Source organism: Thermochaetoides thermophila (genome assembly GCF_000221225.1).
Source record: "Thermochaetoides thermophila DSM 1495 unplaced genomic scaffold scf7180000011820, whole genome shotgun sequence".
Classification (NCBI taxonomy): Eukaryota; Fungi; Ascomycota; class Sordariomycetes; order Sordariales; family Chaetomiaceae; genus Thermochaetoides; species Thermochaetoides thermophila.
Window position 1 is genome coordinate 1,783,076 of NW_006383036.1, and position 25,984 is coordinate 1,809,059.

The 25,984-nt window shown below is 52.9% G+C and overlaps 8 protein-coding genes across 8 annotated transcripts; 3 read left to right on the forward strand and 5 right to left on the reverse strand.

Moving 5' to 3' along the window:
• Nucleotides 1–309: 309 nt before the first annotated feature.
• CTHT_0054850 (succinate dehydrogenase-like protein) lies at nt 310–1,362 on the reverse strand (the record flags this gene model as incomplete). Its single annotated transcript, XM_006695755.1, has 3 exons — nt 310–630; nt 724–875; nt 972–1,362. 3 exons carry the CDS (start codon nt 1,360–1,362, stop codon nt 310–312), a joined length of 864 nt encoding a protein of 287 aa, XP_006695818.1.
• Nucleotides 1,363–2,110: 748 nt separating this feature from the next.
• CTHT_0054860 (putative meiosis protein) lies at nt 2,111–3,284 on the reverse strand (the record flags this gene model as incomplete). Its single annotated transcript, XM_006695756.1, has 2 exons — nt 2,111–2,200; nt 2,274–3,284. The coding sequence occupies 2 exons, from the start codon at nt 3,282–3,284 to the stop codon at nt 2,111–2,113; spliced, it is 1,101 nt and encodes a 366-aa protein (XP_006695819.1).
• A 649-nt stretch (nt 3,285–3,933) lies between these two features.
• CTHT_0054870 (ubiquitin-protein ligase-like protein) lies at nt 3,934–6,590 on the reverse strand (the record flags this gene model as incomplete). Its single annotated transcript, XM_006695757.1, has 3 exons — nt 3,934–4,346; nt 4,410–6,497; nt 6,563–6,590. 3 exons carry the CDS (start codon nt 6,588–6,590, stop codon nt 3,934–3,936), a joined length of 2,529 nt encoding a protein of 842 aa, XP_006695820.1.
• A 632-nt stretch (nt 6,591–7,222) lies between these two features.
• On the forward strand, nt 7,223–8,487 carry CTHT_0054880 (WD40 repeat-containing protein; the record flags this gene model as incomplete). The annotated part of the gene is made up of 4 exons (XM_006695758.1): nt 7,223–7,526; nt 7,598–7,668; nt 7,895–8,241; nt 8,295–8,487. The coding sequence occupies 4 exons, from the start codon at nt 7,223–7,225 to the stop codon at nt 8,485–8,487; spliced, it is 915 nt and encodes a 304-aa protein (XP_006695821.1).
• A 322-nt stretch (nt 8,488–8,809) lies between these two features.
• On the reverse strand, nt 8,810–10,154 carry CTHT_0054890 (acetyl-CoA acetyltransferase-like protein; the record flags this gene model as incomplete). The annotated part of the gene is made up of 3 exons (XM_006695759.1): nt 8,810–9,815; nt 9,907–9,982; nt 10,040–10,154. The coding sequence occupies 3 exons, from the start codon at nt 10,152–10,154 to the stop codon at nt 8,810–8,812; spliced, it is 1,197 nt and encodes a 398-aa protein (XP_006695822.1).
• Nucleotides 10,155–10,442: 288 nt separating this feature from the next.
• Nucleotides 10,443–13,949, forward strand: CTHT_0054900 (116 kda u5 small nuclear ribonucleoprotein component-like protein; the record flags this gene model as incomplete). The annotated part of the gene is made up of 7 exons (XM_006695760.1): nt 10,443–10,451; nt 10,560–10,803; nt 10,879–12,030; nt 12,091–13,082; nt 13,220–13,307; nt 13,385–13,447; nt 13,537–13,949. The coding sequence occupies 7 exons, from the start codon at nt 10,443–10,445 to the stop codon at nt 13,947–13,949; spliced, it is 2,961 nt and encodes a 986-aa protein (XP_006695823.1).
• Nucleotides 13,950–16,696: 2,747 nt separating this feature from the next.
• CTHT_0054910 (uncharacterized protein) lies at nt 16,697–17,485 on the reverse strand (the record flags this gene model as incomplete). The annotated part of the gene is made up of 2 exons (XM_006695761.1): nt 16,697–17,073; nt 17,263–17,485. The coding sequence occupies 2 exons, from the start codon at nt 17,483–17,485 to the stop codon at nt 16,697–16,699; spliced, it is 600 nt and encodes a 199-aa protein (XP_006695824.1).
• Nucleotides 17,486–22,850: 5,365 nt separating this feature from the next.
• CTHT_0054920 (uncharacterized protein) lies at nt 22,851–25,974 on the forward strand (the record flags this gene model as incomplete). The annotated part of the gene is made up of 7 exons (XM_006695762.1): nt 22,851–22,965; nt 23,039–23,083; nt 23,161–23,715; nt 23,777–24,124; nt 24,186–25,081; nt 25,152–25,597; nt 25,662–25,974. 7 exons carry the CDS (start codon nt 22,851–22,853, stop codon nt 25,972–25,974), a joined length of 2,718 nt encoding a protein of 905 aa, XP_006695825.1.
• Nucleotides 25,975–25,984: the final 10 nt, after the last annotated feature.

Sequence of the window (25,984 nt, forward strand, 5' to 3'; positions counted from 1 at the left end):
AACAAGCCGTCCTATTCTGTTGCTTTGACAAAGTAAACTCCAACCATGCACGAGAGACAAGGGAACTGTTTACAGAAGTATGTATCAAGAAAGTCCAATTCCGAGGACCCTTGATACGTGCCGCTTAGGCTTTTTTTTCTTTCCATGCCTACACCATGCCACCCAATCCTGTACTTTCATTCTAACAGTACGCCACCCAAAGACAACAATACACTCCCTTCATTGCATTCGTCCCCTCAACAACCAACAGATACCTCAACCGCGTAACATCCCCGCGTCACACACACAACACACACTCGGGTTTCCCGCTTAGAAAGCAAGCTCCTTCTTGATCTGGGCAATGGCCAGGCCGGGGTTCAAACCCTTGGGGCAGGTACGGGTGCAGTTAAGAATAGTGTGGCAGCGGTACAGGCTCATGGAGTTGTTGAGGGCGGCCTTGCGCTCTGCCTTGCGCTCATCACGAGAGTCGGCGAGCCAGCGGTATGATTGCAGCAAAATAGCGGGACCCAGGTACTCCTCCGAGTTCCACCAGTACGACGGGCAAGACGTCGAGCAGCACGCGCACAGGATGCACTCGTACAAGCCGTCCAGCTTCTTACGGTCCTCCTTGGACTGGCGGTACTCCTTGCCCTGTTTTGGAGAATGCCTCGGTTAGAAACCTGACCAGTCTACTTGCTTTGAAAAAGGACGAGTTATATACTGAAAACAAAGGGGATAACGCACATCAGGAGCAGGAGTGTCACGCTGCAGGTAGGGCTTGATGGACTTGTACTGCTTGTAGAAGTGGGTGAGGTCGGGCACGAGGTCCTTGATGACGTAGGTGTGCGGCAGCGGGTAGATCTTGACATCACTGTTGTCCTCCTTGGGGATCCGGCCTAGAAAAGCAAGGTGGTCAGTATGTGATGCGACCAGACCACTCCTCCTTACGACACCCACGGCACCACAGCTTCATGTTCCGGGATGGCACATACACAGGCAGGCAAGGGTGTTGGTGCCGTTGATGTTCATGGCACAGCTGCCGCAAATGCCCTCACGGCAGCTACGGCGGAAGGTCAGGGTCGGGTCCAGCTCGTTCTTGATGCGCAGCAGGGCGTCCAAAACCATGGGGCCGGTCTTGTTAAGGTCAAGGGTGTAGCTCTGCATGCGCGGCTTCTCGGTCGGCTTGTCCGGGTTCCAGCGGTAGACCTGGAAGGTCTTGAGCCGGGGCTTCTCGCTCGACGTAGCGGTCTGCTGGGCGGCGTCGGCGACTTGGGCCATGCCGCGGACAGCGGCAGCGGTGCTGGAGGTGACGGCGGTGCGCAGGGCCGGCCTAGACGCAGCAGCGCCCAGCAGGAGGGCAGACGACGAGCGGATGGCGGCCATGATGTCGCGGTGGTTGGCAATAGCGGCGGTAGTCGATGGCGGGCGTCGTAGGCGGGGTGTTCGACTCGATTGATGGGCGCGGACGGGCGCTGGGACTCGAGGCAGTCGGCACGCTGGGCACGCTGGGCACGCTCAGGCACTCTGGGCTTTGGGCGACGTCGACGATGGCGGTCGATTGAGACAGAAATCACAGGTCGAAAAGGACTCGGGAGCCGGCAGTCGGGACAGGGTCAAGTAAGTCCGAGGTTATTAACCAGCCAATCATACGCGAGTCATTGTAAACCTGTCCCCGGCGGCGAGCGGGCAACACAGTGGGCTGGTGGGGCAGAGCGGGTGGCTCCGGCTTATGTCATTTAGGCCCCACCTCAAGGAAGGGTCCAACGGCACTGGCTGGCTGGCTGAACTGGGGAGCTGTTTGGAGTGCTTATATAAGCAGCAGTAGCGCTCCAGCACTTTTCATACGAGAGGGTGAGAGCCTCGTCGACATCCACATTCACCTCATCGTTGACGTCGACGAACCATATGCCAGACCATGATGAGTGGTACCGATCCGCTGAGCAGCCCCAATTTTTTTTTAAAAAAATTTGCAACTTTCTGGATGCGATATTTGTCGAGCTGTGGCTGAGACGTGGGTACATATTCCTGAGCAAAGGAAGCCGGAGCACTTGGCTCAGTGAGTTCATCTCACATGCGATTCATCGCCGGAGACGGTGACCCTAAAAGTTCCCGGCACTATCCATGCACGTTTTCAATCCCGCCACCTGCCTTCCTCTGCATCATAACCGAGCACCTCCGGGTCTATATTCAGACTCTTGAGCATCATCGACATTGTAAATTCCTGTAGTATAATCCGTCAGCGTCCAGCTCTCCCATCAGTTCATATCACCACAGCCCATCCCATACAAACTCACCTCACCATCTTCATCCTCCAACTTCTCATTCCCTTGGTCTGCTTGACCTTCCTTATAGGCCTCGTATCTTCCAACTTCATCATCTTCGACTGCACAAGCACGGGTCTTAGCCTCGCCGTCATTACCATTATCCCGGAATCCCCAGTTTCCTCCCCGTGCCTGCCACCTCCGACTCTCTCTCCATGCCTTCGCCCCTCCCATACTTTCCACCCGTCCTTTGATCAGCTCGTAGAGCTCCTCCGCAGCCAACCGGCTTGCCGCCCGCCACTTGGCTGTCAACTCCCTCAGCTCGGCACCCACATCGAGTTCGCCTTCCTCTTCATTTCCATCATTGGTCGCTTCTTTTCTCATCTTCTCATCGCCTTGTTGGGGACCTTCCGAGGCAATTTTCTTCCGCTGTCGTGCCTGCCATGCACGAGCCTGATTCTCGATCTGCCTTGCTTGGCGGACTGTTTCCAATCGCTGGTGCACGGCCCGTAGGTGCTGGGCTGCGAGCTGTCGGCTAAAGGCCTCCATCTGCTGAAGCAGCTGAAGATGCCCATTTGGTTGGTTAATGCCTGCTGCCGATGCTGTCCTAGTCCTTGATAATGGTATCGGTGTTGTAGTGCGTCGGGGAGTAGATGACCAACTTGGTAGTGGCGCAGGTGATGTTGCGAAAGAGGGCGTAGTCTGGGAAGTGCTGCCAGCGCCGAAATTTCCAGGTCGGCTTCCTACTCCTGTCCCCCTCACGGTCGAAACCCGCTGTGACTGAACAGGAGTCTGCGGCGTGATACCGCTTGCTGTTGGGCCGCTTGGCTGGGAATGATTCTGAGCCTGACCATCGCTAGGCGAAGCTGTTGTGTTTTCGGTTTCCTGTTGCCGAGACTGCCGACTCAGTAGTGGCGACCGAAAGGGCCTCCGGAGCTTTACGCTGGCTGCATCGAGGTCAAGACGACGGCGCTTGGCTGCGGGAGTTGGAGTCGGGACGTCGCTTGTCTTGGTGTTGCCGCCGGGCGTGTGAGTAGACGTCATTATTTTGGGGGGTACAAGGCGAGCACATGGTACATCGTTTCTCATTCAAAAGTGGGTATTATATCGTTTTGTATGTCAGATGAAGCTGCCTGGATGCAAAATTGTTAAGACAATTAAAAGGTAGGGGTCGAGCTGAAGTTTGAAGGTTTGAGACTAGAAGTTTTTGCTCAACGAAAGTCGGTTGTTGATTTGAGAGGTTGCAGGTGATTCGTGAGCGTTGCCAAGATGAGATGAAATTAGAAAGCTACCACAATAACTTAAGGCATCTACCTACCAAAGTGCCTACCTCGCCTAAAGAGGGTCGATATGAGCAAATCCTGTCAACCCACCAAATTGATGTAGATCTTTTACTGACATTTTTTTCAAGTTCTTACAAAGAGATATCGAATAAGTATTGAATTCAAATAGCCCTGAATGTGCCACTTTAGGATCACTTGACCCAGAGCAAAACAATAAAAGCTAAGTGCAAAACACAGACACAGCCCACTTCCTAATCACGTCGACATATTTATCGTCATTGTCATTCGAGAAACATACATCCCGGAAACGCCGCCGCTTTATTATTTCATGCACAGGCCCTCGTGATACTGTATACAACAAACTAATCGCCATTGCTGAATGCTATCACACCCCATGCAATCTCTCCTCCTCAATGCCCAACAGCCCACTGCCCAAATTGAGGATCTCCTGGTTGTGGGAAGAGTTCTTGCTGCTGTTGTTCTTGATGTTGTGCGGGTTGTTGGGCCTGCTGTTGTCCATGTTGTTGACCCTGGGCCTGTTGTTGTTGCTGCCCAAGGCCTTGTTGTGGCTGTTGAGCCTGCATTTGCTGTTGTCGAACCACCTGCTGTTGTCTTTGGTTCCGATACATGATCAGGAACGCTAACACAGCCGCAAGCCCAAGAATAACCAAGCTCTCTGTTAGACCGTCCTCAAAGTCAAGCGGGTCTCCGCCGGGCATGCTGTCGTCGTAGTACTCATCATAATATTCCTCGTAATACTGGCCTTCATCGTTCTGGAGAAAGTTGTTGATCCACTCGCGGAAGGACCACTCCTTTTTTGGTGCTATGTTGTCGGCCAAACATGTCAGTCAAAAAGCATTTAACGTCATGCGGATGGTCTGCTTACCTGGTTCGTCCTGGATAGAGTTGATTCTCCCGTGTGTCAGGGTGTTCCATGCGCTTTTTACCCGCAGCTTCAAGAGACTGAGAGTTACGGGGAGATAGGCCTCCTCATTTGTCTCGAGAGCCGAATCATAGTAGCGCTTGGCCAAATGATAGTCCTGGTCCAGTCCGATACCATGTTCATGCATCCATCCTAGGTTGTAGAGAGCCTGGGCACTTTGAAGATACTCAGAAGCGCCAGTATAGCACTGCACAGCCTTATCGACATCGGCTTCGGTACCGATTCCGTAAAGATAGTAATCGCCCATCTTCACCAACGCATCAATGTTGCTCTGACGTGCTGAGCGAGTCCAGTAGATCAGTGCCAGTGTCGGGTTATGCAAAAGCGGTGATGTCGGCGTGGGAGACAACAGCCTGTGAAGGAAGGGCAGGCGAGACTTGTCTGGATCAAGGAGGTGTGCAACATTGTTCTGAGCCCTCTCGTACCCTTGCTCTGCTGCCCCAAGGTATTCAAGAAGTGCCAGCTCAACATTCCCGCTTTCGTAGGCAAGGTTTGCATCTGCCCAAGACGAGACAATCGGCTCAGCCCTCTCGGCAACTATCTTGTAGTAACTTACGGCCTGCTGGCAATTAGGATCACGGCCGACACCATACATGTTGACTTCCGCCATGTAATAGTATGCCTCAATGTGGCCCCACCGCATGGCGAGCTCGAAATAATGGTTTGCGGCAATCAGGTCCTCTGTGTTGCCTTGGTCCAAGTAGAGAATGCCCAGCTGTACCTGAGCAGCTGCATAGTCCAGGCTAGCAGCTGCCTTGAAGTAATCGATGGCCTGAGGCAGATCCCGCTTGACGCCATAGCCATGGAGATACATCAAACCCAGGAAGTGTTGAGATTGGGCGTCCTTAAGCAAGGAACCACGCTCAAGCCAGAATTTGGCACGGTCGAAATTTTGTTCGACCCCTTCACCCCGAAGATACATGCGGCCAATGTAGCCAGCAGCTTTACCCGCAAACCTCTCCAGACCGCCTTTGGGGTTCTCAATCGGGCGGTTCTTCTTCCAATACTTTTGGACAACGTCAAGGAAATACCTCCTGGCAATAGCCATGTTTTTACTCAGGCCTCTCTGCCCTTCGTAGTAGATACGACCCAAGTTGAATGCAGCTTTGAAGTCGCCTTTCTGGGCCATGAGATCTAAATATTCAATGATATCTTCGATCGATGCCTCGGAATCAGGGTGTGATCTGGCAGAGTTCTCTCCTGCGCTGACGACACTTGCGCCTTCGCCATAAGCCCCACCTGTATCGTCGGCGATGCGATGAGCCTCGAGAATCCATGATCTCCCACCCGGCGGGCCAGACCGATACCATTCAATGGCTTTGTCTGCGACTCGCTTGTAGTACCTGGCAGCCACTTCACAGCTTTTTGGTGTTCCAATGCCAGCATGGTGCCGGTGCGCTACCGTCATCTCGGCCCGTGTATGTCCTTTATTGGCAGCGAAAGTGTAGTATAGGAGTGCACGAGCTTGATCCCGTTCGACTGCGCCACCAATGCCGGTCGAGTACATAAGTCCTAACATGTACATCGCCGAGGCGTTACCGTTGAGCAAAGCCAGCTGATGGTAGTAGCCGAAAGCGGCTTTGAAGTTTCGTGGATGGGAATAGTTTCCGTAAAAGTTCATCTCTGCAAGGATATAGAGTGCGTCTGAGTTGTTCAGCCTAGCCGACTCCTCGAGAAGCTGGGTCGCATGTCGAAGCGCGTTGCTCATACGGCTTGCGGCTGCCTGTTCAGGGGGTGAAGCAGTGAGTCGAAAGGTCGGTAGGGCTGTGATGACGAACTGCCCCAGAGCACTGAAGAGGCCATTTGGTTTGCGTGCGCGGGCATGTAAGGGCTTGTACAGCTTGCGCAACTCTGTTAGAGCAGATTCGACAAGTTCGGCACCTGGCTCTCGAACTGTCTGCCCGGCTGCTTGCGCAGTGATAATTTCTGCCCCAGATGAATCGCCCGTAGTCGCCTTCGATGATTTACCGCCGAGAACATGTTGTTCAGTGTGTAGGTTGGCGGAGGTAAAGGCAATGGACTGCAAAAGCACTGTTCATAGTGGTGTCAGTGAGAGCCTTTGATCACCGGTCACCATGGAGGATTCCTCAGCTTACAGAGCAGCCACAAAACATAGCGCCACATCTTGAACTATTGTTAATCAGAGGTCGCAGGTCGAGTGTCATGACATGGCTGCGTGAGCGTTTTGTAGCGAGGGTACTTTGTAGGCGAGCTTGTCGATGGGCTTGACACTTTGGAAGCAGTCAGCAAGACTGCCCTTCTTGGTGATGGAGTTACCAACTGTCCAGATCAACTATCCCCACTGATGATGTGCCGACACAACGGCAGCTCGGGAAAGCTCCTGACAGGCCAGGCTCAACCCGAGCAGGTCACCCATGTGGGGGGCGGTATCTGACCGCCTTCCTGTGTTAGCTAGTTCCTCTCCAGGGAACTCAGCCAACTGACAGCAGCTGGCGGACACGCACACTTGCAGTCCTGACGCTAGCCCAAGATTGCGCCGACCTATCTTTCGACGGCTTTGGGGCGATGTCTAACAGTCATTAAGCTTCGGAATAGGTTGGATTGATATCTATGACTACAAGTGGATGTGCTAAAGTCTTAAAAGAAAGTATGTGCGCTGCCACGCTGGCATGAACGTCGACCGCAAATTCCATGTCCAAAAATTTAAAGTGCTCCAAACAAGCTGGGTTTGATATGACTTACACAGACAATGAGACAGGAAAATCTGATAAACAGTCTTCGTATAACAACAAATCATGTATAATCTGCTCTGTGCAGACGGGTTCAAATACCCTAAGCAAGAAACTTACGTCTTAGACCTGCTTCCCACCGCAGCAGGCCTTGCAGTAACGGCATCAGATCAGACTGTCAGTATCTTTGACCCCCTCGGATTGAGCCAGGGCCCTATCAAACAGGTTACCACCGATCATGGGAATCTCAGGGCAGCCAAGGTGTATAGCCCAATTGAGTCGATAATTTGCACAGCAGGAGAAAATGGGACTGTGGCCGTTTGGGACTTGCGCCAGGCTCCAGGGAACGCCAAAGCTCTGCAGTTAGGAGGTGAGTCTGATGAGATGGGCACTCGCATATGATGACGACGATGCAGTATATTTACCGATATGCATACCTAGGAAACCTACCAAGCCTGTTGTCTTTGGCTTGCTCCAGCGCAACAAACACCGTCTATGCCGGCACAGAGCTGGTAGATCATCAGGCTTCCATCCTCATCTGGTCAGTTCCATCCCCTGCACTACTCCCCGTACAATTGATCGAAACATCTTGCTGACCTCTTACAAGGGATCTCCGCTCTCCTTCCACTATTCGAACAAGATACACAGAAATTCACTCTGATGACATCACCGAGGCGAGTTACTCAAGTTCTTCACTGTTAATGTCCCTCTGTATTCAGAATCTAACACGTCATTCAGTTAACACCGCACCCTACGTTCCCTACGCACCTTCTTTCTGGCTCGACTGACGGTCTCGTCAACATTATCGATACATCTATCATAGATGAGGACGAAGCAGTTCAGGCTACCTTCAACCATGGTTCAGTGCATAAGGCCGGTTTCCTTAACGTGGCCGAGGTCTACGCAGCATCCCACGACGAAAAACTAGCTCTGTATGACTGGAGCGACACGAATCAAGAGAAAGGCGCTGCTACGATGGATTTCGGGGATATTCGGCAACTTCTTGGGGGAGGGGTTCGGTACCTAGCGGACGTGGTGCCTAAGGTGGATGGGATCGGTGCCGTGGTGGGCGTTGGCGGCCAAGAGTAAGTTCCTAGGTACTTAACAGCGTTCTCAATGCTCTGCTAACTGGACAAAGCAACGAGATGTTCCAGTTGATTCACTTGGCTAAAGGCCCGACAGGGTGGACGCTGGACCGGGAGACTGTGGTTGGGCTGCCTAGGGCACATGGCTCTGAACTTGTAAGAGGCTTTTGCTTCTTCGACGAGCAGCAGGTTGTATATACAGGTGGCGAGGACGGGTGCGTGAAAGCTTGGAGGCCTAGCAGCTAGCCGGACACGAGGGACACGGGGGGCTAGAAGAGGATCTTTCAAATGATAGAAGTCGTGGCCGACATGGAATAATTGACCTGCGGTCCGGGCTCGATCCAATGGCTAGTGGCCTTATATTCCACTTAGCTACTACGGAAGAGTTTGCAATATGGAACTTAGAGATTGGGCTTGGCAAGCTCTGGGACCGCTCCCAAACTATAACGGATAACCCTCGTGCATTAGAATTGTATTCCCCCAAACGCGGATAATTCGGCTCTCCATTTACCCCCTTTCCCCCACACCTCATGGTAATCACAACGCATCACACACCAGGGCAGGTAACTCACTGCAAGTTCTCGATAACCAAAGCCGAGGCACCGCCGCCGCCGTTACAGATACCAGCCACACCAATCTTGCCCTTCTTCTCGCGCAGAACAGACGTAAGAGTCGTAACAATGCGAGCGCCCGAGGCACCAAGCGGGTGACCAATGGCAACAGAGCCACCGAAGACATTGACCTTCTCGGGGTCGAGGTTGAGCAGCTTAATGTTCGCCAAAGCGACGACCGAGAACGCCTCATTGATCTCATAGTAGTCGACATCCTTCTCCGTCAGGCCGGCATGTTTGATAGCCTTGGGGATAGCAAGCGCAGGGGCGATGGTGAAGTGAGCAGGATCACGAGCTGCGTCAGCCCAACCAAGGATCTTGGCCAAGGGCTTGATGCCGAGCTCTTTCAGCTTGGCCTCGGACACAAGCACCACAGCAGCGGCGCCATCGTTGATGGGGGCAGCGTTTGGAGCTGTCACAGTACCATCAGGAATGAAGGCAGGGCGGATCGCCTTCAGCTTTTCAATGTTGAGGTTCTTGACCTCCTCGTCACGGTCAATCTTGACGGGAGGCTTGCCACGACCGCCAGGAACCTCAATGGGGGCAATCTCGGTGAAAAGGCCGGCCTCAGTAGCTGCCTGGGCTCTCTGATATGACCTGATTGCGTATTCGTCTTGCATCTCGCGGGTCAGGCCGAACTCCTGGGCACATAGTTCTCCTTGCATGCCCATAAGCTCCTTCTTGCCATAGGCATCGCGCAGGCCGTCCTTCTGGACACCGTCGACAAGTGCAGAGTCGCCGTACTTGTAACCGGCGCGAAGGTTCGGGACGTAGTGTGGGGTGTTGGACATGCTCTCGGTGCCACCAGCAACGACAATAGAGGCATTGCCCGTGATGATGGTCTGGGCACCGAGGATAATGGCCTTCAGACCGGAAGCGCACACCTTGTTGACGGTGGTGCAGATGACAGACTCCGAAAGACCGGCACCTAGAGCGCACTGGCGGGCAGGGGCCTGGCCGAGACTGTGTAAGGCAAACAGGCAGTTAGCGCAATTCCATGCCCAACAAAGAGCGACAAGCCAGAAAAGAGTACCAGAGAGTCTCCGACACTTACTTGGCCGACAGGACGTTGCCGAAAAAGACCTCCTCGACATCCTCAGGCTTGATCTGAGGAACACGCTCAACGGCAGCTATGCGCGTATACGGTCAACATGGGAAAATTTGTTGGGCAGGGACATGAAGCGCACCCTTGATAGCATGAGCACCCAACTGGGTAGCACTCTGGCTGGAGAGCTGGCCAAGAAAACTGCCGATTGGCGTCCGGGCGACAGAGACAATGTAAACGGGGGGCAAGCCAGACATCTTGAAAGAGCGTTCTGGAGTTTGGATGGGATGGAACGAAGAGTCGACGTGTCAAGATGAACGGTTGGGGTTGGGGGAGCGACTTTTGTCGGTGTAGCTTGGGGCATTCAACAATCCAGCCAGGGGTTCTTGCCCGATAAGATTGCCCCTCCCCCGCCAAGGTAACCGCTGCAGACACGATCTTTGATCAGATAATCTGATAATTTTGCTGCAAGGGTCCGGTCCGAATCCGTCCCGGCTGTGACGGTGGCCCGGCGGCCAGGCTTTGTTCAGATCCTTTGCGCCACAATGTGGCAAGTGCGCCATGATCCGTAAGCGAGCAGTCGTCCGTGTACAGATTATGAATGGTACCCGTCTCAATTACGGTAACTTTGAAACCCGTAATTTTCACCCTTACATCACCAGCGCGCGACGCGCCTGCGGCTCAGTGAAAGTTTCGGGCCATCAACCACCGACTCCAATCACACGTTTCCTGACCTCGCCGCAACTATGGATGACGATCTGTATGACGAATTTGGCAACTTCATCGGAGAGGAGGCCGAGTCGGAAGAGGAGTCCGATCATGGAGCCAATGCGGGCGTCTACGCCTACGACGAATATGTTGACGAGGCGCCTGAGGAGCCCGCTGAGGAGCAGATGGACATTGATGGTATGAGCTTGTCGTTGCTTTTTCTTCGTTAACGCAAAGTTGCTTTGCGCATATAATGCTGACTTCGTCCTTCAGAGGAGCCTCCTTCCAATGCCGTTATCCTCCATGAAGACAAGCAATACTACCCGACAGCCGCCCAGGTGTTCGGCGAGGGTGTCGAAACGTTGGTCCAGGAGGAGGATGCGCAGCCATTGACGCAACCCATCATTGCGCCCGTGGAGCAAAAGAAGTTCAGTATCCAAGAAGCCGATCTACCACCTGTATATTTCGACCGCGGCTTCATGACCGATCTGATGAACTTCCCCGAGCAGATCCGCAATATTGCGCTGGCTGGCCACCTGCACCACGGCAAAACCGCCTTCATGGACATGCTTGTGTTGGAGACGCACGCTATTCAAGAACGCTTGGACAAGCGGACAGGAAAGAAGCGTGATGAGCAGCTGCGGTACACCGACGTCCATGTGATAGAGCGCGACCGGGGCCTGTCGATCAAGGCCGCTCCTATGAGTTTAGTTCTGTCCAGCACAAAGGGAAAATCGCATCTATTCAACATTATCGATACCCCTGGACATGTGGATTTTGTCGATGAAGTCGCTGCAGCTTTCCGTCTTGTAGACGGTGTCTGCCTTGTTGTTGATGTAGTGGAAGGTGTCCAGGTCAACACAGAGCAGATTATCAAGCACGCCGTTCTCGAGGATATTCCTCTCACCCTGATTATCAACAAAATGGATCGATTGATTCTTGAGCTTAAGATTCCTCCTACGGATGCTTACTTCAAACTCAAACATGTCATAGAAGAAGTCAACACTGTCATTGAGAACACGATTCCTGGTCGGGGAGAGAGCAAAAGGTTAAGCCCGGAGAAGGGCAACGTGCTTTTCGCGTGCACTTCTATGGGATGGTGCTTCACTCTCCAATCATTTGCTAAGATGTATTCGGAAAGTTATGGCGGCGTCAATGTGGAAGAATTTGCGCGCAGGCTCTGGGGCGATGTCTACTTCAACCCCAAGAAGCGTACCTTCACAAGGAAACCGATTGAAGAGGGAGCGAAGAGATCATTTGTTAATTTCGTCATGGAGCCCATCTACAAGCTCTACTCCCACACCATCAGCGAAGGCCCAGAAGATTTGAAGAGGACCCTGAGCAAGCTGGGAATTTTCTTGAAGCCATCCCAGTACAAGGCTGACCCCAAGGTTCTCATGAAGTTGGTTTGCGAGCAATTCTTTGGTATGTTTTTCTTGTACTGATAGTCGCAATTCCTTTGATCACGGGACTAACCAATATCAGGGCCATCAACGGCCTTTGTGGATATGGTTATCAAGCATATTCCCTCACCTCTCGAAGCTGCGGAAAAGAAGCTCGAGAGATATTACACTGGGCCTCTTGACACCAAGATTGCGGAGTCTATGAAAAATTGCGACCAGAACGGGCCCCTAGTGGTCCATGTGACCAAGCTCTTCAACACCATTGACGCAAAGAGCTTTTACGCCTTCGGCCGAGTGATGAGTGGCATTGCCCGGCCGGGCGCAGATGTCCGGGTGCTTGGAGAGGGCTATACTCTTGACGATGAGGAAGACATGGTGGTCAGCAGAATCTCCGATGTCTTCATCGCTGAGACAAGGTACAACATTCCAACTGACGGCGTGCCAGCCGGCAATTTTGTTCTTCTTGGGGGTGTTGACAACTCCATTGTCAAGACCGCAACTATTGTCGACAAGAAGTTCGACAACGGCGAGGATGCCTATGTGTTCAAGCCACTGTCGCACTTTACTGAATCCGTCCTCAAGGTAGCTGTTGAGCCCATTAACCCTAGCGAGCTGCCGAAGATGCTCGATGGTATCAGGAAAATCAACAAGAGCTATCCTTTGATTACCACAAAAGTGGAAGAGTCAGGAGAGCATATCATCCTGGGCACTGGTGAGCTATACATGGACTGTGTCTTGCACGACCTGCGCAAGCTCTACGCCGACATGGAAGTCCGGGTCTCAGACCCTGTTGTCCGGTTCTGTGAGACGGTGCAGGACATGTCGGCCACCAAGTGCTATGCTATTACACCCAATAAGAAAAACACTATTACCATGGCAGCAGAGCCCTTGGATGATGGTATTGCCCAGGACATCGAGTCTGGGGCTGTCAAGATCAAGGATCCTCCGCGGAAGGTAGCCAAGTTCTTTGAGGAAAAGTATGGGTGGGATAAGCTCGCTGCCAGGAGCATTTGGGCATTTGGGCCGGATGAGATGGGCCCAAACATCCTGCAGGATGATACACTACCTACAGAAGTACGTTTTGTGCTGACCCAGTATCTCTGCATCATCACTTACAAGCTTGTTACCCCGGGCTACTAATCCCCCGCATTTCTGCCGAATCGGGCCTTTTTCGTACCAGGGGAGAAGAAGCTGACCGTCACATTACACAGGTCGACAAGAAGCGGTTAGCAACAGTTAAGGAATCTATCCGCCAGGGCTTCGCCTGGGCAACCAGAGAGGGCCCGTTGTGCGAAGAACGTAAGTCACCAACCAGATAGGCGCTCTTCGATACCCTTGGGTTGTCTCATGATCTACTAACACATACTTGACTGTAGCTATCCGCAACACTAAGTTCCGCCTCATCGATGTCTCCCTTGCCCAGGAAGCCATTTTCCGTGGTGGTGGCCAAATTATTCCGACCGCTCGACGTGCTTGCTATTCCTCTTTCTTGATGGCCTCCCCCGCCTCATGGAACCCATGTACTCAGTCTCCATGACTGGCCCCCAGTCGTCGGTCAGCATGGTCTACAACATTCTTTCTCGCCGTCGCGGCCACGTGCTGTCTGATGGCCCCATTGCGGGCACGCCGTTGTATCGGGTCAACGGTCTTATTCCCGTCATTGACTCGTTTGGCTTTGAGACTGATCTGCGCATCAACACACCCGGCCAGGCCATGGTCAGCCTGGTGTTTGACCGCTGGAGCATCGTCCCTGGTGATCCTCTAGACCGAGAGCAGGTCACTCGGCCGCTACAGATGGCTACAGCTCAGGCGACGGCGAGAGACTTCGTGCTGAAAACTAGAAGGAGAAAGGGTCTGAGTGAGGATGTGACCGTGGCAAAGTTTCTTGAGCCGGAGTTCTATCAGAGCTTGTTGGAGAGCGGGACGTTGGGTGAACCTTAAAAGGAAGGTTGATATGTTTGGTTCAGTTTTAAATATGTGTTCCACCTTATCAAGACAGACTTGCGGCTGGCGTTTCCTATGGGGGTTTAGCAATGTAAATGGAATCAGAGAGACGATTGCCTTCCACCTCTCGTTTTATGATCTTATTTTCCAACTGATTTGGTGTATATGCCTGCATCACTGTATACGCAAGTCGCATTCTCACCTTGGTTACTTTCCATACGTATTGATTATCTTTACTCGCAAGCGCTTAAAGCAGGCGATGACAGCGTAGTTGTTTATCGTGCCTGCCTATATTTAAAACAATCCGCTAAAGGAAGAGACGCGCTTTACATCTTCGAACTATGCTGGCTGATGTTATGTCAATCTTGACGGCCTATGCTCCAAACTTTCGGAGATGTTTGAGTCCATCTACTCATTCCCTAATGTCATATCGAAGCTTGCACAACAGGTGCTGATCGACATATCAACACATGTTCTGTGAGTTTCCTTTCAGAAAGCGTAGCAGCATTCCACATTCACTTACTGTTAATCAGTCATCATGTTTATTGCTCCTTTTGCTCTTTTTTTCAGCTCAGTACGTAATGCTTAGTATGAATCGATTAAGCTATTAACTGAAACCTCTCCGTAAAAAAAAAAAGGCTACGCCTTGGGCTTCAAACTGTCCTACTGGAGCATTGAATGCAGCTGTGCTTCGCCACTGCCCCCAGTCACAAAGCAGGAAGGCATCTTGTGCTCTTTGACACGCTTAACAACACAATGCTACCCCATGTCACTGCTTTCAAGAACCTGGCATAAGATATACATGGGATCTAGATGTGACAGTCCGGGCAGGTATGAAACTCGCGATGCCTGACCGTTGGATGTACCACAGCACGTGGCAGCCCTGACGGCATCCAACGGCTGCTAGCGGACAGGCTAGATTACTATGCATGGCCATCCACTACCCAGAAAGGTAGGAGGTCAACAGGCTTCGGTGTTGTATGCAGTAGCATGCCTAGACACGGTTGCAAGGTAGCGTTACCAGAGGCCATCATACATATTTACCATGACTACCGCCCTGATCTAACAAACGAACCTGCTTTTCTTTGGAGAAACAGGCCCGTCTACTCTGGGAAAGGAAGGTGAAATCTAAAGTGGTGCCCGGGAGCTGTCAAACCCAACTGCCTGACCACAATAACGTGATTGTTAGGGTCGAACAGGTCATCGCTTTAAGGGTCACCGCGGCTGTCTCGCTCTCGGCTTTATCTCTTCACTCATAGGTCAATCAGCATCATGACATAAACATAAGCTCAATCGAAGAGACGAACCATGTTCGTCCTCCCATATTGCGTGGAGCCCATGTTCACAGCGGAGAGAAGTTAAAGCAGAAAGTTTTTCGGGCATGGACTAGGGACGGACTGTTGGTCCCCTGACTTAAGTAACCATAAACCCGATCATGACAGCATCGCTCCTGGGCCCCATATGCTCACTTCAGGATTGACCGACTGAAAACGTGGGAAGACCAGGTATATTGGGCACCATGCAGAACGCACGGGCATCCAAGAGTTGAGGCTGCACAGTCAGCACATGCTGTAAAAACCAATGAGAAGTTGGTGACACGTTAATCCGGAGACGACAAGAAAGGGGTTTAAGAAAGGGGTCCAAGACTGAGAGTCGCGCAACCTAAGTGCCCCCCCCCCCCAAAAAAAAAAAAACAAAATGGAGCTGCCGAGCAGCAATCTTTTCACCCTGGTAACTGAGCGGTCACGAGAATCGCCAACTGTTTCGTCAAAAATAGAACGTTTCTTGGGCAGCCGCGTGCTGCCTGAGGGCGAAGATCACCAAAACACTTGAAAAGGGGGGGCACAGGTTTCTGCGTTTGGAGCTCCTAAGACGGATAGAACGGGAGCGAGAACCCCGCGTCGAGGACCCTTGAAACAAGCATTGTCAAGATGATTTGTCCTCAAGTACACCTAGGAAGATCAGGCTCAATAACTGCGGCGTGGCCACGAGCCTTTCCTGTGCTGCTGCTGACAAAGGGTGTTCAAGATGGCTCATTGATGAGTGAATGGAGTCTCGAGGGACACAAAGCGGTGGTGCATGCGAAGATACCTAACCATCACATGGTCTAGATGCTCCCCACCGTTCCCTCCAGCCTACAGTGTGTACATTTTTCCTTGCATGCCAACAGTAGCCCAGTGCAGGAAGGAATACCTACTTACTTGGATTTAGCGCATGTATGTACGTATGTACATAGGGATACGCAAGGCAATGCGGCTTCCCTCGCTATGATCTGGGCTGTTAGCGTCCTTGGAGTTTTTACACTACACAGGTACGTAGGTGCGATATGATACCCAGCCCTGTCGGTAGCGTTTACCCCTGCTTTGCATGCCTGCGTTCCCCATTCCCGGCTGGGCTCTCTGACACTGTTCTGGCAACCGAGAATCCTGCAACTTCACCCCTTGCCGCCACGAGAAACGCATGGAGGAAGCCAAGACTCGTCCCGAATGGGGCGGACGTGCATCCCTTCAAGCTCAAGCCGAAGTTGTCCCGCCAATCGCCAAAGAGCGCGTCTTGGCCAAGCTTCATTGCTCGACGACTAGGCTTCTCCTGTGCTTGCCATCTGCTGACGAGAATCCCAAGGGCATGTTACCTGTGTACAAATGTATTGCTCGCCGAACCCCTCAACATCCAAGCCACAAATATGACAATCAAATGCTGAGACGTTACGTGGATGTATGCTTCTTGGTCACAAAAGACAGCTTTCAAACACATGTCGAGAGCATCTTGTCCACCATCCTTTGGAGTGTGTCGTTCTCAAGAGCCGCGGCAACTCTCTCCTTGTCACCGAGCTGCTTATTGACCTGATCATCCTGCGCGTGAGAGCCTTCCTTCATCTTGACCTCGACTCGGTAATTAGGCGGCAGAGTTTGCTCTAGCCTGCACCTAACGGCTAGGCCGATGACAGTGGCGAGTGAGCAGTGATTGATGGTGGGAGTGAGATCAACGCGCACGGTCACCAGAGCATCTGGACTTGGAAGCTTGGCTGGCGAGGGGCTCAAGTGAATATCGGGAAGCCTTACAACTGACAGCTGGCCCAGGGTATGCGGGTGCTCAGGGTCTGAGATAGTGGAAATAAGATCTAGGACATGTTAGTTTCTGAGCTACCACGGTGAACCAGAGCGTCATAACCACGCGCATGAACATGGTCGATAAAAATAGTATGGTCATATTCGAGCATACACTCTATAGACCATGCACATTGCACCACTGCGCGCTCTTCACCCCGACGCTGTGGTTCACATGTAAATTTCCAAGTGCCGACGCTTACCAAAAATGTCTTGCTCGTCAATGGGCTCCTCCTCGTCCTCTTCCTCGTCGTCCTCACCTGACGACACGCCTGAGCCATAGGGCCAATGCTGCCTGGGGTAAACTATGCTGTCACACTTGGAGTCGGGCCCGCGTCTGACTGCGCCTCCTTTGCGTCTCCTGCTGGGCAGTTGCGAGACGCTGAGAATGGTGGGGTTGGCGTTGTCAAGACCCCTCCCCTCCATTTTGGTTGCTCTATCCTCTGACGGACGCGATTTTCGGTTTCTTGCGCGCGCGAAAACCGTAAGTTGTTTCAATCCGTTTGGTGAGTCTTACTACGGGGTATATCGGAAGATATTTGCAGCGTGGTCTGTAGGAATGCCTGTAGTTCCCTCAGCAAGCGAGTGGAAGTTGCCACTTTTGAGATTCCCCTCATTCACTGCCAGCTCGGGTGATGAAGTCGACGGCCTCGGCGGGCCCCAATCTTCAGGTGGATCCGTGGATGTCGTTGGTTCGTTGACGGTTGACCATCTTTTCTCAGTCATACGTCGATCCTCATTGGTGGAGTTTGAACAAAGAACCTATATGAGCTTCCATTTTACTGTGTGTGGATCCCAGGCTCCCCCTACCCCACCCCCAAGTTCCACGGTGAGCATCAGAAGGGGTGCGCCTCTTGGCTTCTCGTGCCATCATATCCGGCCATCTCCCTTCAACCACCCCCGTTCTAGTCGCTACCCCGTTCAATGACCCCGTTTGCTGACCGGATTTCGGCACGATGGATCTACGCAGGATGTTCGATCTGATTGCTAGCCCACCTTGAGCTTCACAGCTTGACACACCACGTTTCCTTCATCTATGGCACCCTTCCGGCATTTCCGATCTCGAGTTGTGGTGTTTTATCGCACCGATGTCAACAGCGAAATCGACGTTCATGCGTCAGCCGCAGAAAAAAAGGGGCTTGCTCTTGATCGAAATCCCGAATACGGATGGAAGGGTGGGGGGTTGGGTTCTCCAGTGCCCCTGTAAGCCGTTGGACATCGTGCTCAATGTTGTGATGGCTGGCAAGCAAAGCCGCCGATGTTCAAAGATTGAGCAGAAGGACCAAGCCCGATGTGCTTGGCATCCATCCATAGATCCCCGTTCCCGTTGGCCTCGACCCATCCCCACGGTTAAGGCTGCGGTGACGGAGCCGTCATCGGAGCTCTTTCTACAACGGGTCTGGGAGGTTGCTTGAAAGAACAGAAGAAGAGCTCAGATCCGCGATCTCCAACCTTAAATCCAGTGCATCTTTGGCAATGAATTTGGTGCCTGCATCTCTTCAAGTGCCGGATCAAACGGCGCATCTGTCTGCGTTTTGAAGCGCGTTCTACACTATTTCCCGGCATGCTTGCTTCCGTTCGTTGGATTTCTGGATAACATGTCTTGCATGACACCCTGGGATCACCGAACCAGGCTCCTCGTTCTCGGCCGAGTGGAAACCCCGGGATCCGGAGAAACAGCACCGGACTCCTCGACCCTCCAACCTGCTGCCTTCCCGATCTGTCAAATAAGGCGTGGACAATGGGTCGTCGATTTTTTTTGATGGCAGCCATCCTTTTTTCCAGCACACCCGAGGTTCAGCAGTTTATGTACTTGTATGTTGATCACCCCGTTTTGGACGGGTTCCTCTACTTCCTTGTGCTTAGCTGGCGTTCGGCAACTCCCGGGAAGTGTCGCAACACTCATTTCTACGCGCATGTTCTTGACCCTTCAGTGCCTGACCCGCAGGAGAGGGCGCTTGTGTTAGGCGTCACAGACAGTTAGTGAAACGGCCAACGGAGGCAGGACGCCGGCACCAACTTTTCCCTCGGCAGTCTCCTGCGGCAATTTGAGAGTCGGTGAGGGTTCGCCCCACTTTTGCTGCTTCCGTGCTTGAAATTTTGAGCATGTGATGGCCACACAAGATGCATGCGAGATCGTCAGGTTTGCGATTCGATCTTGTATCCGTCAACGATCAAAGTATGCGGACCAGTATCTCATTGTAGGCAAGATAGATACCTAGGCCTTCTTCACGTTTCACAATTCAGCAGAAGGTCGGAGTCGTGATGGTTGGCCGGGGTTACTGGCCTTTACGCTAGAATTGCGATGAAGTTTCCACAAGAGCAACACCTTCAACTGGAGATAGTGTGTACATACACCTGCACACGTGCTGTAGCGCGCAATGTGCTCCACTGACTATTCCATTCGCAGAAAAACCTGCATTGAAACGAGCTGCGGAATGGTTGGGGACAGTGCGTTGTGCTAAGTGCGGGATCGATCCGCACGAGGGCATTCAACGTCGTTACCAGTTCGCTCAGGTGTAAGATACACTGGTGAGTACACTGATTCATACGGCACAGCCAGGGGTGACACCATGGGAAGCCACTTCTGGCCAACGAACCAGGGGAAAAGAAGCAGTACGTACTGACAACAGCATGCCCACGTCCAGGGAAATCTGGACCGAGCCTCTGAGATTGAACCCGAGGAGCGCTCTCTTGAGAAGATTGCGTCCAGATTTTGCGCTTGGCACCGATGCCAATAAAATGCTGAGGGAAATGGCAGAGCTTTCATGATACATTGCCGCCTGCTCAGCGGGTGCTTGGGTGATACGGTGTTTGAACGCACGTTAAGAGCTTGGCTCAATGTCGAAACGTAGTGTGTTGGGGGCTTGCAAATAAACCCGTGCTTGTAGTTCAGTAGCCATCGGGGCTGTGAGCACTTTACAAGACGTGCTCGGTATGCTGGAAGAAGATACGGAAACAATACAAAACAAACCGAAACAGTGCAATACTTGCTCCGTACAACCCCTGTGAAGCCATCAGACGAGAACCTTGAGCATCCAGGATGCCCTTGGTAGAAGGATCCTGTGCTATGAAGTCGGCCGGAATCACACGTAGGTGGGTGGAAGAACCAGGCATCGTGTGCATTGGCCGATCACATCGCCTGCGAATCTTGCGATGGCCTAAAGCAAGCGGCGGGCCTCTTCGGTGACATGGTCAGGCTTAGTGACGAACAGGGGAATAAGCCTGGCGGCTGAGAACACAACTGACTGGTGGCTATGCCGTCTTCTAGAACATTTCCAGCTGCGTTTCAATCTGGCTACCCCGCGCTGGAGAACACCGGAGAAGCAGGCGGGAAATCTGAAATCCGGCTGGGTTGCCTCCTGTTATCTCCTGCCTGTTGACATTTTCCAACCTTGCTCACAATGAGTGGCGAACTGACAACAAGGAGCCTGGGCAATCCATCATCCCGGGAGCCTTGTCAATATTATGACAACATTGGCTATATTACTTCCAGAGAGCGGGGTTCAGGTCCAAACATACCACATACCTGGAGCGGACTTGGGCCGGTACCTATTCCTCTTGTCTCTTGCGACGTCTGCGCACACCTGCATCGCTTAGAATGCGTGGATGTCCGCGGATAACGGGTACCTCACACGTCTGCTCGTCCATCACTCCCTGAGAACCTGCCGAGCCAATCCAGCGGTTGCATCAAACTCGGGTCCTGCTTCCACCCGTCCAGCACCAGACCATTGGAATTGCTGGGTATTCACCGACGAGTGTAACCTGTAACCTGCACCACGAACATAGATATATAAAACGTAGCAGCTGCCATAATCCCTAGATCCCTAGATTCATAGTATGTACATTCCTGACTTACACACCAATACCTTAGGTAGGTACGGTAACCATTGACGCTGGCGTTGTGTCAGGTAAGTAGTGTACCCAGATGTAGGCAGGTCGTTGCAGCCGGTGATTCGCTGGTAGCAGTCTAGTAACCTTTTTTTTTTTTTTTTTTTTTTTTTGCTTAACGCATGCAGACCGAGTGGCCAGGTTGTGCAAATGCTGGAAAAGCTCGGCAAGTGGAATATGCATAGGTAGAGATAAAGGTATTTTCCTCTATGAGGATTTTTGCGCACCGTTCCGTTAAGAAGGTCGACGTGATTCTGCACGCCAAGTTGGGGGGCACTTTCAGGCGCCACTAAGGCTTCCAGGCCAAGGGTAATCGCTATTACCAACCAGGAAAGCTGCGTGGGCTAGGTGGTGTATGGGGCAGTGGGGGTTTGGTTTTGGAGCTCCCTTGAGATCCCCCCTCTTTACCCGGGTCGAGCCAGGAAGGCTCACCCTCCCACTTCCCGCTCCACTGTCCCTTTCCCCTGCCTGCGTCTTGTGTCTGCTGTAGCTCGCTAGTACCTGGTAGTCGGTGCCCGGAGCCTCTGACGCACACCCACACCTCCTGTTTTGGTGATATTTACAGTAGAATTAGAGATTACATGTTGACACATCGCCGTCCTGTAAGGGATTGGGTGTTTTTCGATCCTGGCGACTCGACATCTTCAAGGCCAAGCATGAAGCCAACGCTTATGATAGCTCGTGTTCTGCATCGCGCACCCCGATCTCAGCAGGCTAGCCAACAATACAACTACCTTACATACTGTGGTACACCAGAGCCCGGATCTTGTATGGCGTCAATGCGAGCGCAGCAGTAGATGCATGGCCCCATGTCCTACTGTGTAGTGTACGCTATGGATAGCAGCAGCGCCCTGAAGATCCCGGGTCAAGCCTCAGATCCGCATGACAGAGGTCCTGGACTCCTGGTCGCTGGCGAATTGCGAGGACGTCACCACACAGAACACAGCCATAGTACTTACACCACTTGCCAAGTTGGCGTTTGCACTACAGCACCCATCGTCCCACCAAGGCAGCGAGGGCCAAGAATAGCCGGCTGCTGTGGATGCCGTTTCTGGATCTGGCAAAGGAATCCCATCTCGATAGCGATGTTGAGCATGCCGTCAGGGTCCTGTGGCTGAACTGAGCACGCCGGGAGCGTTGCATCTTCGACGCTCGGTCGTCGTGTGTCGAGCAGCCACACAGCAAAAAAAGATCACTCGTGGGTATTCCAAGTTGCGGGTATGGGCTTATGGGCATGGGTGAGGGCAGGCAGGCAATCCGTACACTACTAGGTACCTACACCACTAGTGTAGCCGTAGTGGTCAATCAGACAGACCCTCACCTTCTTCGTGCATCCCCCCCCCCCCTTCTTCCCGTTGATCGAAAAGTCGTGTGGTCTGGAGGGTCGGGGGGTCTGGTGGAGGGTGTGGAGGGCAGGGTAACCCCGTCGGGAGTTTAACATACGCAGTGCTGGGTCCTTGCTCGCCCTAAATTATTAGCTCCTTCTCTGGCCAGGGCAGATGCAGATGCTACAGCCCAGAGCCCCAGACTCGCCCTACCTAAAACCCCGTGCGTCCTCGCTGTCCCGCTGGCATTGATTTCCTTTGGTCCTGCTGCCGCCACATTTGCTCAACGGAAAAGCATCTGCTTGGTTTGCTTCTTGTTGCGTGCGCAGACGACATTCGCCGCTCACGACGCTGCCGGTCCGGACGTGGAGCCGCAATCGCAATCGCACGCGCAACCGCAACCGCAACCGCAGCCGCAGCCGCAACGTCGGCACGATCCATCATCACCATCCCGTCCAGGGCGACAACCGATCGGCCCATGATCTGAATGTGGAGTCGTCGCCTGCCGTGTCGTATCAGCGCGCCGCCGTGAGCGTCCGTGCAAGCCACAGACTTGCCCCTCCAACATCAACATCATGTCCAACGACACCACGACCCGAAGAATCCTTCCCCAGAGCTCCCAGATGGGAACCTTTGCCTTTGCACCGACCACCTATCACCATCCTCAGCAGCCACGCGAAACACAAAAAAGTGCGCCCGCTTGAATCCTGCTCTGTTCATGCGTTTCCCCTCTCCTGCTCAGCCTTCTGACATGCGCTGCCAGACTATGTGTTCGTGGACGAGCACAACCGCCACAAGCGGTTGAAGGGTATGACTTTCCGTTTTCCAAGCGCTCCTCGTGGCCACGTGCATGTGGGAGCAGCCTACTAACGCCTTCTCGCACAGTGATGAGAGCGTGTGAGGGGTGTCGGAGAAGAAAGATCAAGTGTGATGCTGCAACGACCAACACCTGGCCCTGCTCCGCATGTATTCGTCTGAAGCTGCACTGCGTTCGTCCGAACGGTTTTGACAGCACTGCAGACACTCAGACGCAGACTTATGAACCCGTCCGATCCCATTTTGAGTCTCCACATGTTTCTTCCAGCTTCAGACAAGCGCTTCCTCTGCAGGACCAGCCGCTCCTTTCCCATGCGCCAAAACCAGCCCCTCATATCTACCAGCCGGTGACGTCCTACCCGGATACGTCGAGTCTTTACCATCCTGTCCAGTATACGGAGCCTCAGCCCGTTCCTCACGACCTGCACTATGCCCCAGTTCACCACCCCGTGAATGTTGTCGAGCAGCAGTACACCACGGCCCAGCCTGCCACCTTTCCGACTCCTCCCCCGCTGCACCAGACGCCCCAGTCTGCATCATCCCCGTCAGATGCTCAGTCCGAGTATGCCCAACAGGACTTGGCCGATCTGTTGGGTTCTCTCAAGGTGAATGAAGCAGGAACAGGTCCGTTCATTTTGCCAGCCTTGCTCCGGAGATTTTCGGTATTCTGACCTGTCTCTTGCAGCGCCATATCTCAACAGTAAGCTCCGGTCGTCCAAAGACGAGGAGCCGGCTGTGGAGGAGGATGACGACTTTAAGAGTCTGCTCCCTCCGTTAACTTCGGGTCCAGGCACCAAAATCCGCATCCCGCCAGAGCTGATGCCTGACGACGAGACGGTTCTTCGCTATTTTGACTTATACTTCACCCACGCTCATCCTTACGTGCCGGTGTTAGACAAGACCCAGTTCTACCATCAATGGCAAAACAACCGAGACTCCATATCCCCTTTGCTTTTAGAGGCTATCTTTGCCATCGCAGGACGTTTGGCGGATGAGCCAGCTCAGGGCCAGCAATGGCTTGCTCTCGCATCACGTACGATTCCCTTGAAGTTTGCTGATGGCACTCTCAGAACAAACTAACTCTCTGTTGGCAGGGCATGCGGATTCTTTCATGGATGTGCCTCGGCTGAGCACTCTCCAGGCGCTTATGATCCTGTTAAAAGCGAAGGAATCTGCGCCCAAGAAGGGTTATTATTATCGCTCGTGGATGAGCATTGTTCAGGCCGTCCAACTGGGTAAGGATCTTGGGCTAGATGAACATTATGCCGACCATCAGGCTGGTAGGTGTGCAGGCTCTCCAGCCGAGTGCGCCTTGAAAACCCGGATCTGGCAAACCTTGTTTGTGGTCGAGCTGATGATCGGCTCTCCTCAAGGTACGCTTGGCTCCATAAGAACTTCAAGATCCATCGAACAAGAACTGACGATCCGCCAAGGTCGGACTGACTTCCAGGTTGAAGAGGAAACGGTCGACTTCAGTATTCCCCGGCCGCTACCAAACCAGGACGAGTCTGAGTATCAAGTATCTCGCAACTTCGTGTATCTGGCCAGGATTGTTCGCGCTGTTGGCAGAATGGTCAAGGTTTACAAACGGCTCAAGAGGACAAAGGATTGGGGCATCGATCCTGCCTTTGTACAGGCCGATCCGGAACACGATTCCTCGTGGCTGACTAGCCTGCCTTCGGATCTTACGGTCACTTTTCCTCCTGACGGCTCGCCTCCTTATCTACCCTCGGCGTATGTCGGCAACGTCCATACCTACTACTGGCTCTCAATCATCTTGTTCCATCGTCCCCAGCTTACGGCGCTATCGCACTCGGCACCTGGCGGTCAGTGGAAGCAGCACATGCTCGTTGCCTCTAACGCTGCAAAGATGATATGCAGACTCCAGGAAGCAGTTTTGAACTCGTTTGGGATGACGGGGCTTCAGTGCATGCAGCGGGGAATCAACTTCACTATATATGCAGTGCTTCAATGCCTGGTTCTTCATCTGGTATGTTTCTCCATTTTGCATTATTCTCATATAATATGTCAACATTGCTGACTGCTCTTTGTGTTATTAGGTTGCCATAACGTGTCCGGATCCGGACGTCAATGCAGAGTCCAGGGAATACTTTACTCGCCATATGAGGCTCATCGAAAAATGCATGAGTGCCTGGCCAATGCCCGAAATGCAGAAGCAGATTGACTCGATCCGGGAGGCCTTCTCTGCCGATACCAGGAAACCCTTCGTTCTGAAGCCAACATTCCCTTATGGCAGCCCTCATTCAACCTCCCATCCGAGCCCTCCTGGCCGGCATCTGGACACTCATGTTCCGCACTCCCAAGTTAGTCTAACCAGTCATCCCCTTACGCCCGTCTCGGCCGCCTCACTAGATGCCAAGAGTGAATCGCCTGTCGTTCAAGCGCTAACCTCGGTTCCCTCTGTTCCTGCCTCCCAGGCCCAAGGTGTAACGGATACCTTGCCCATGCCGGAGGCGCCCACGTGGAATCCCTCGCGCATCTTTGAGTAAGTAGCTTGGTTTGGCCATGCGTCGGGTTCTATTCCGGGCGACAGCTAATGTCTGTCACAGTCAGTGGAATAATACATTTGGCGCCCCGCAGATTCAGTCAACCCCTCCCCCAGTAACGGCACCCACTCCCTCGTTGGGTGTCCCTTCTGCCAATGGGGTAGGATCAACTGGCCTGCACGATATACCGAGTGTACCGAGTCAGCTTCGTACTACTTCCCAGCCTATACCGCCGCCCCCTCAATACGCTGCCGCACCTATTCAGACTTTCGTCACACCAGCCATGTGGCAAGAGTCTGTGGCTAGCGTCTACGAAGGCGGCATCAAGCGCTCGTGGGATTACGATAGCCACTTACCTATAAAGCGGCACCATTGATAACGGCCGG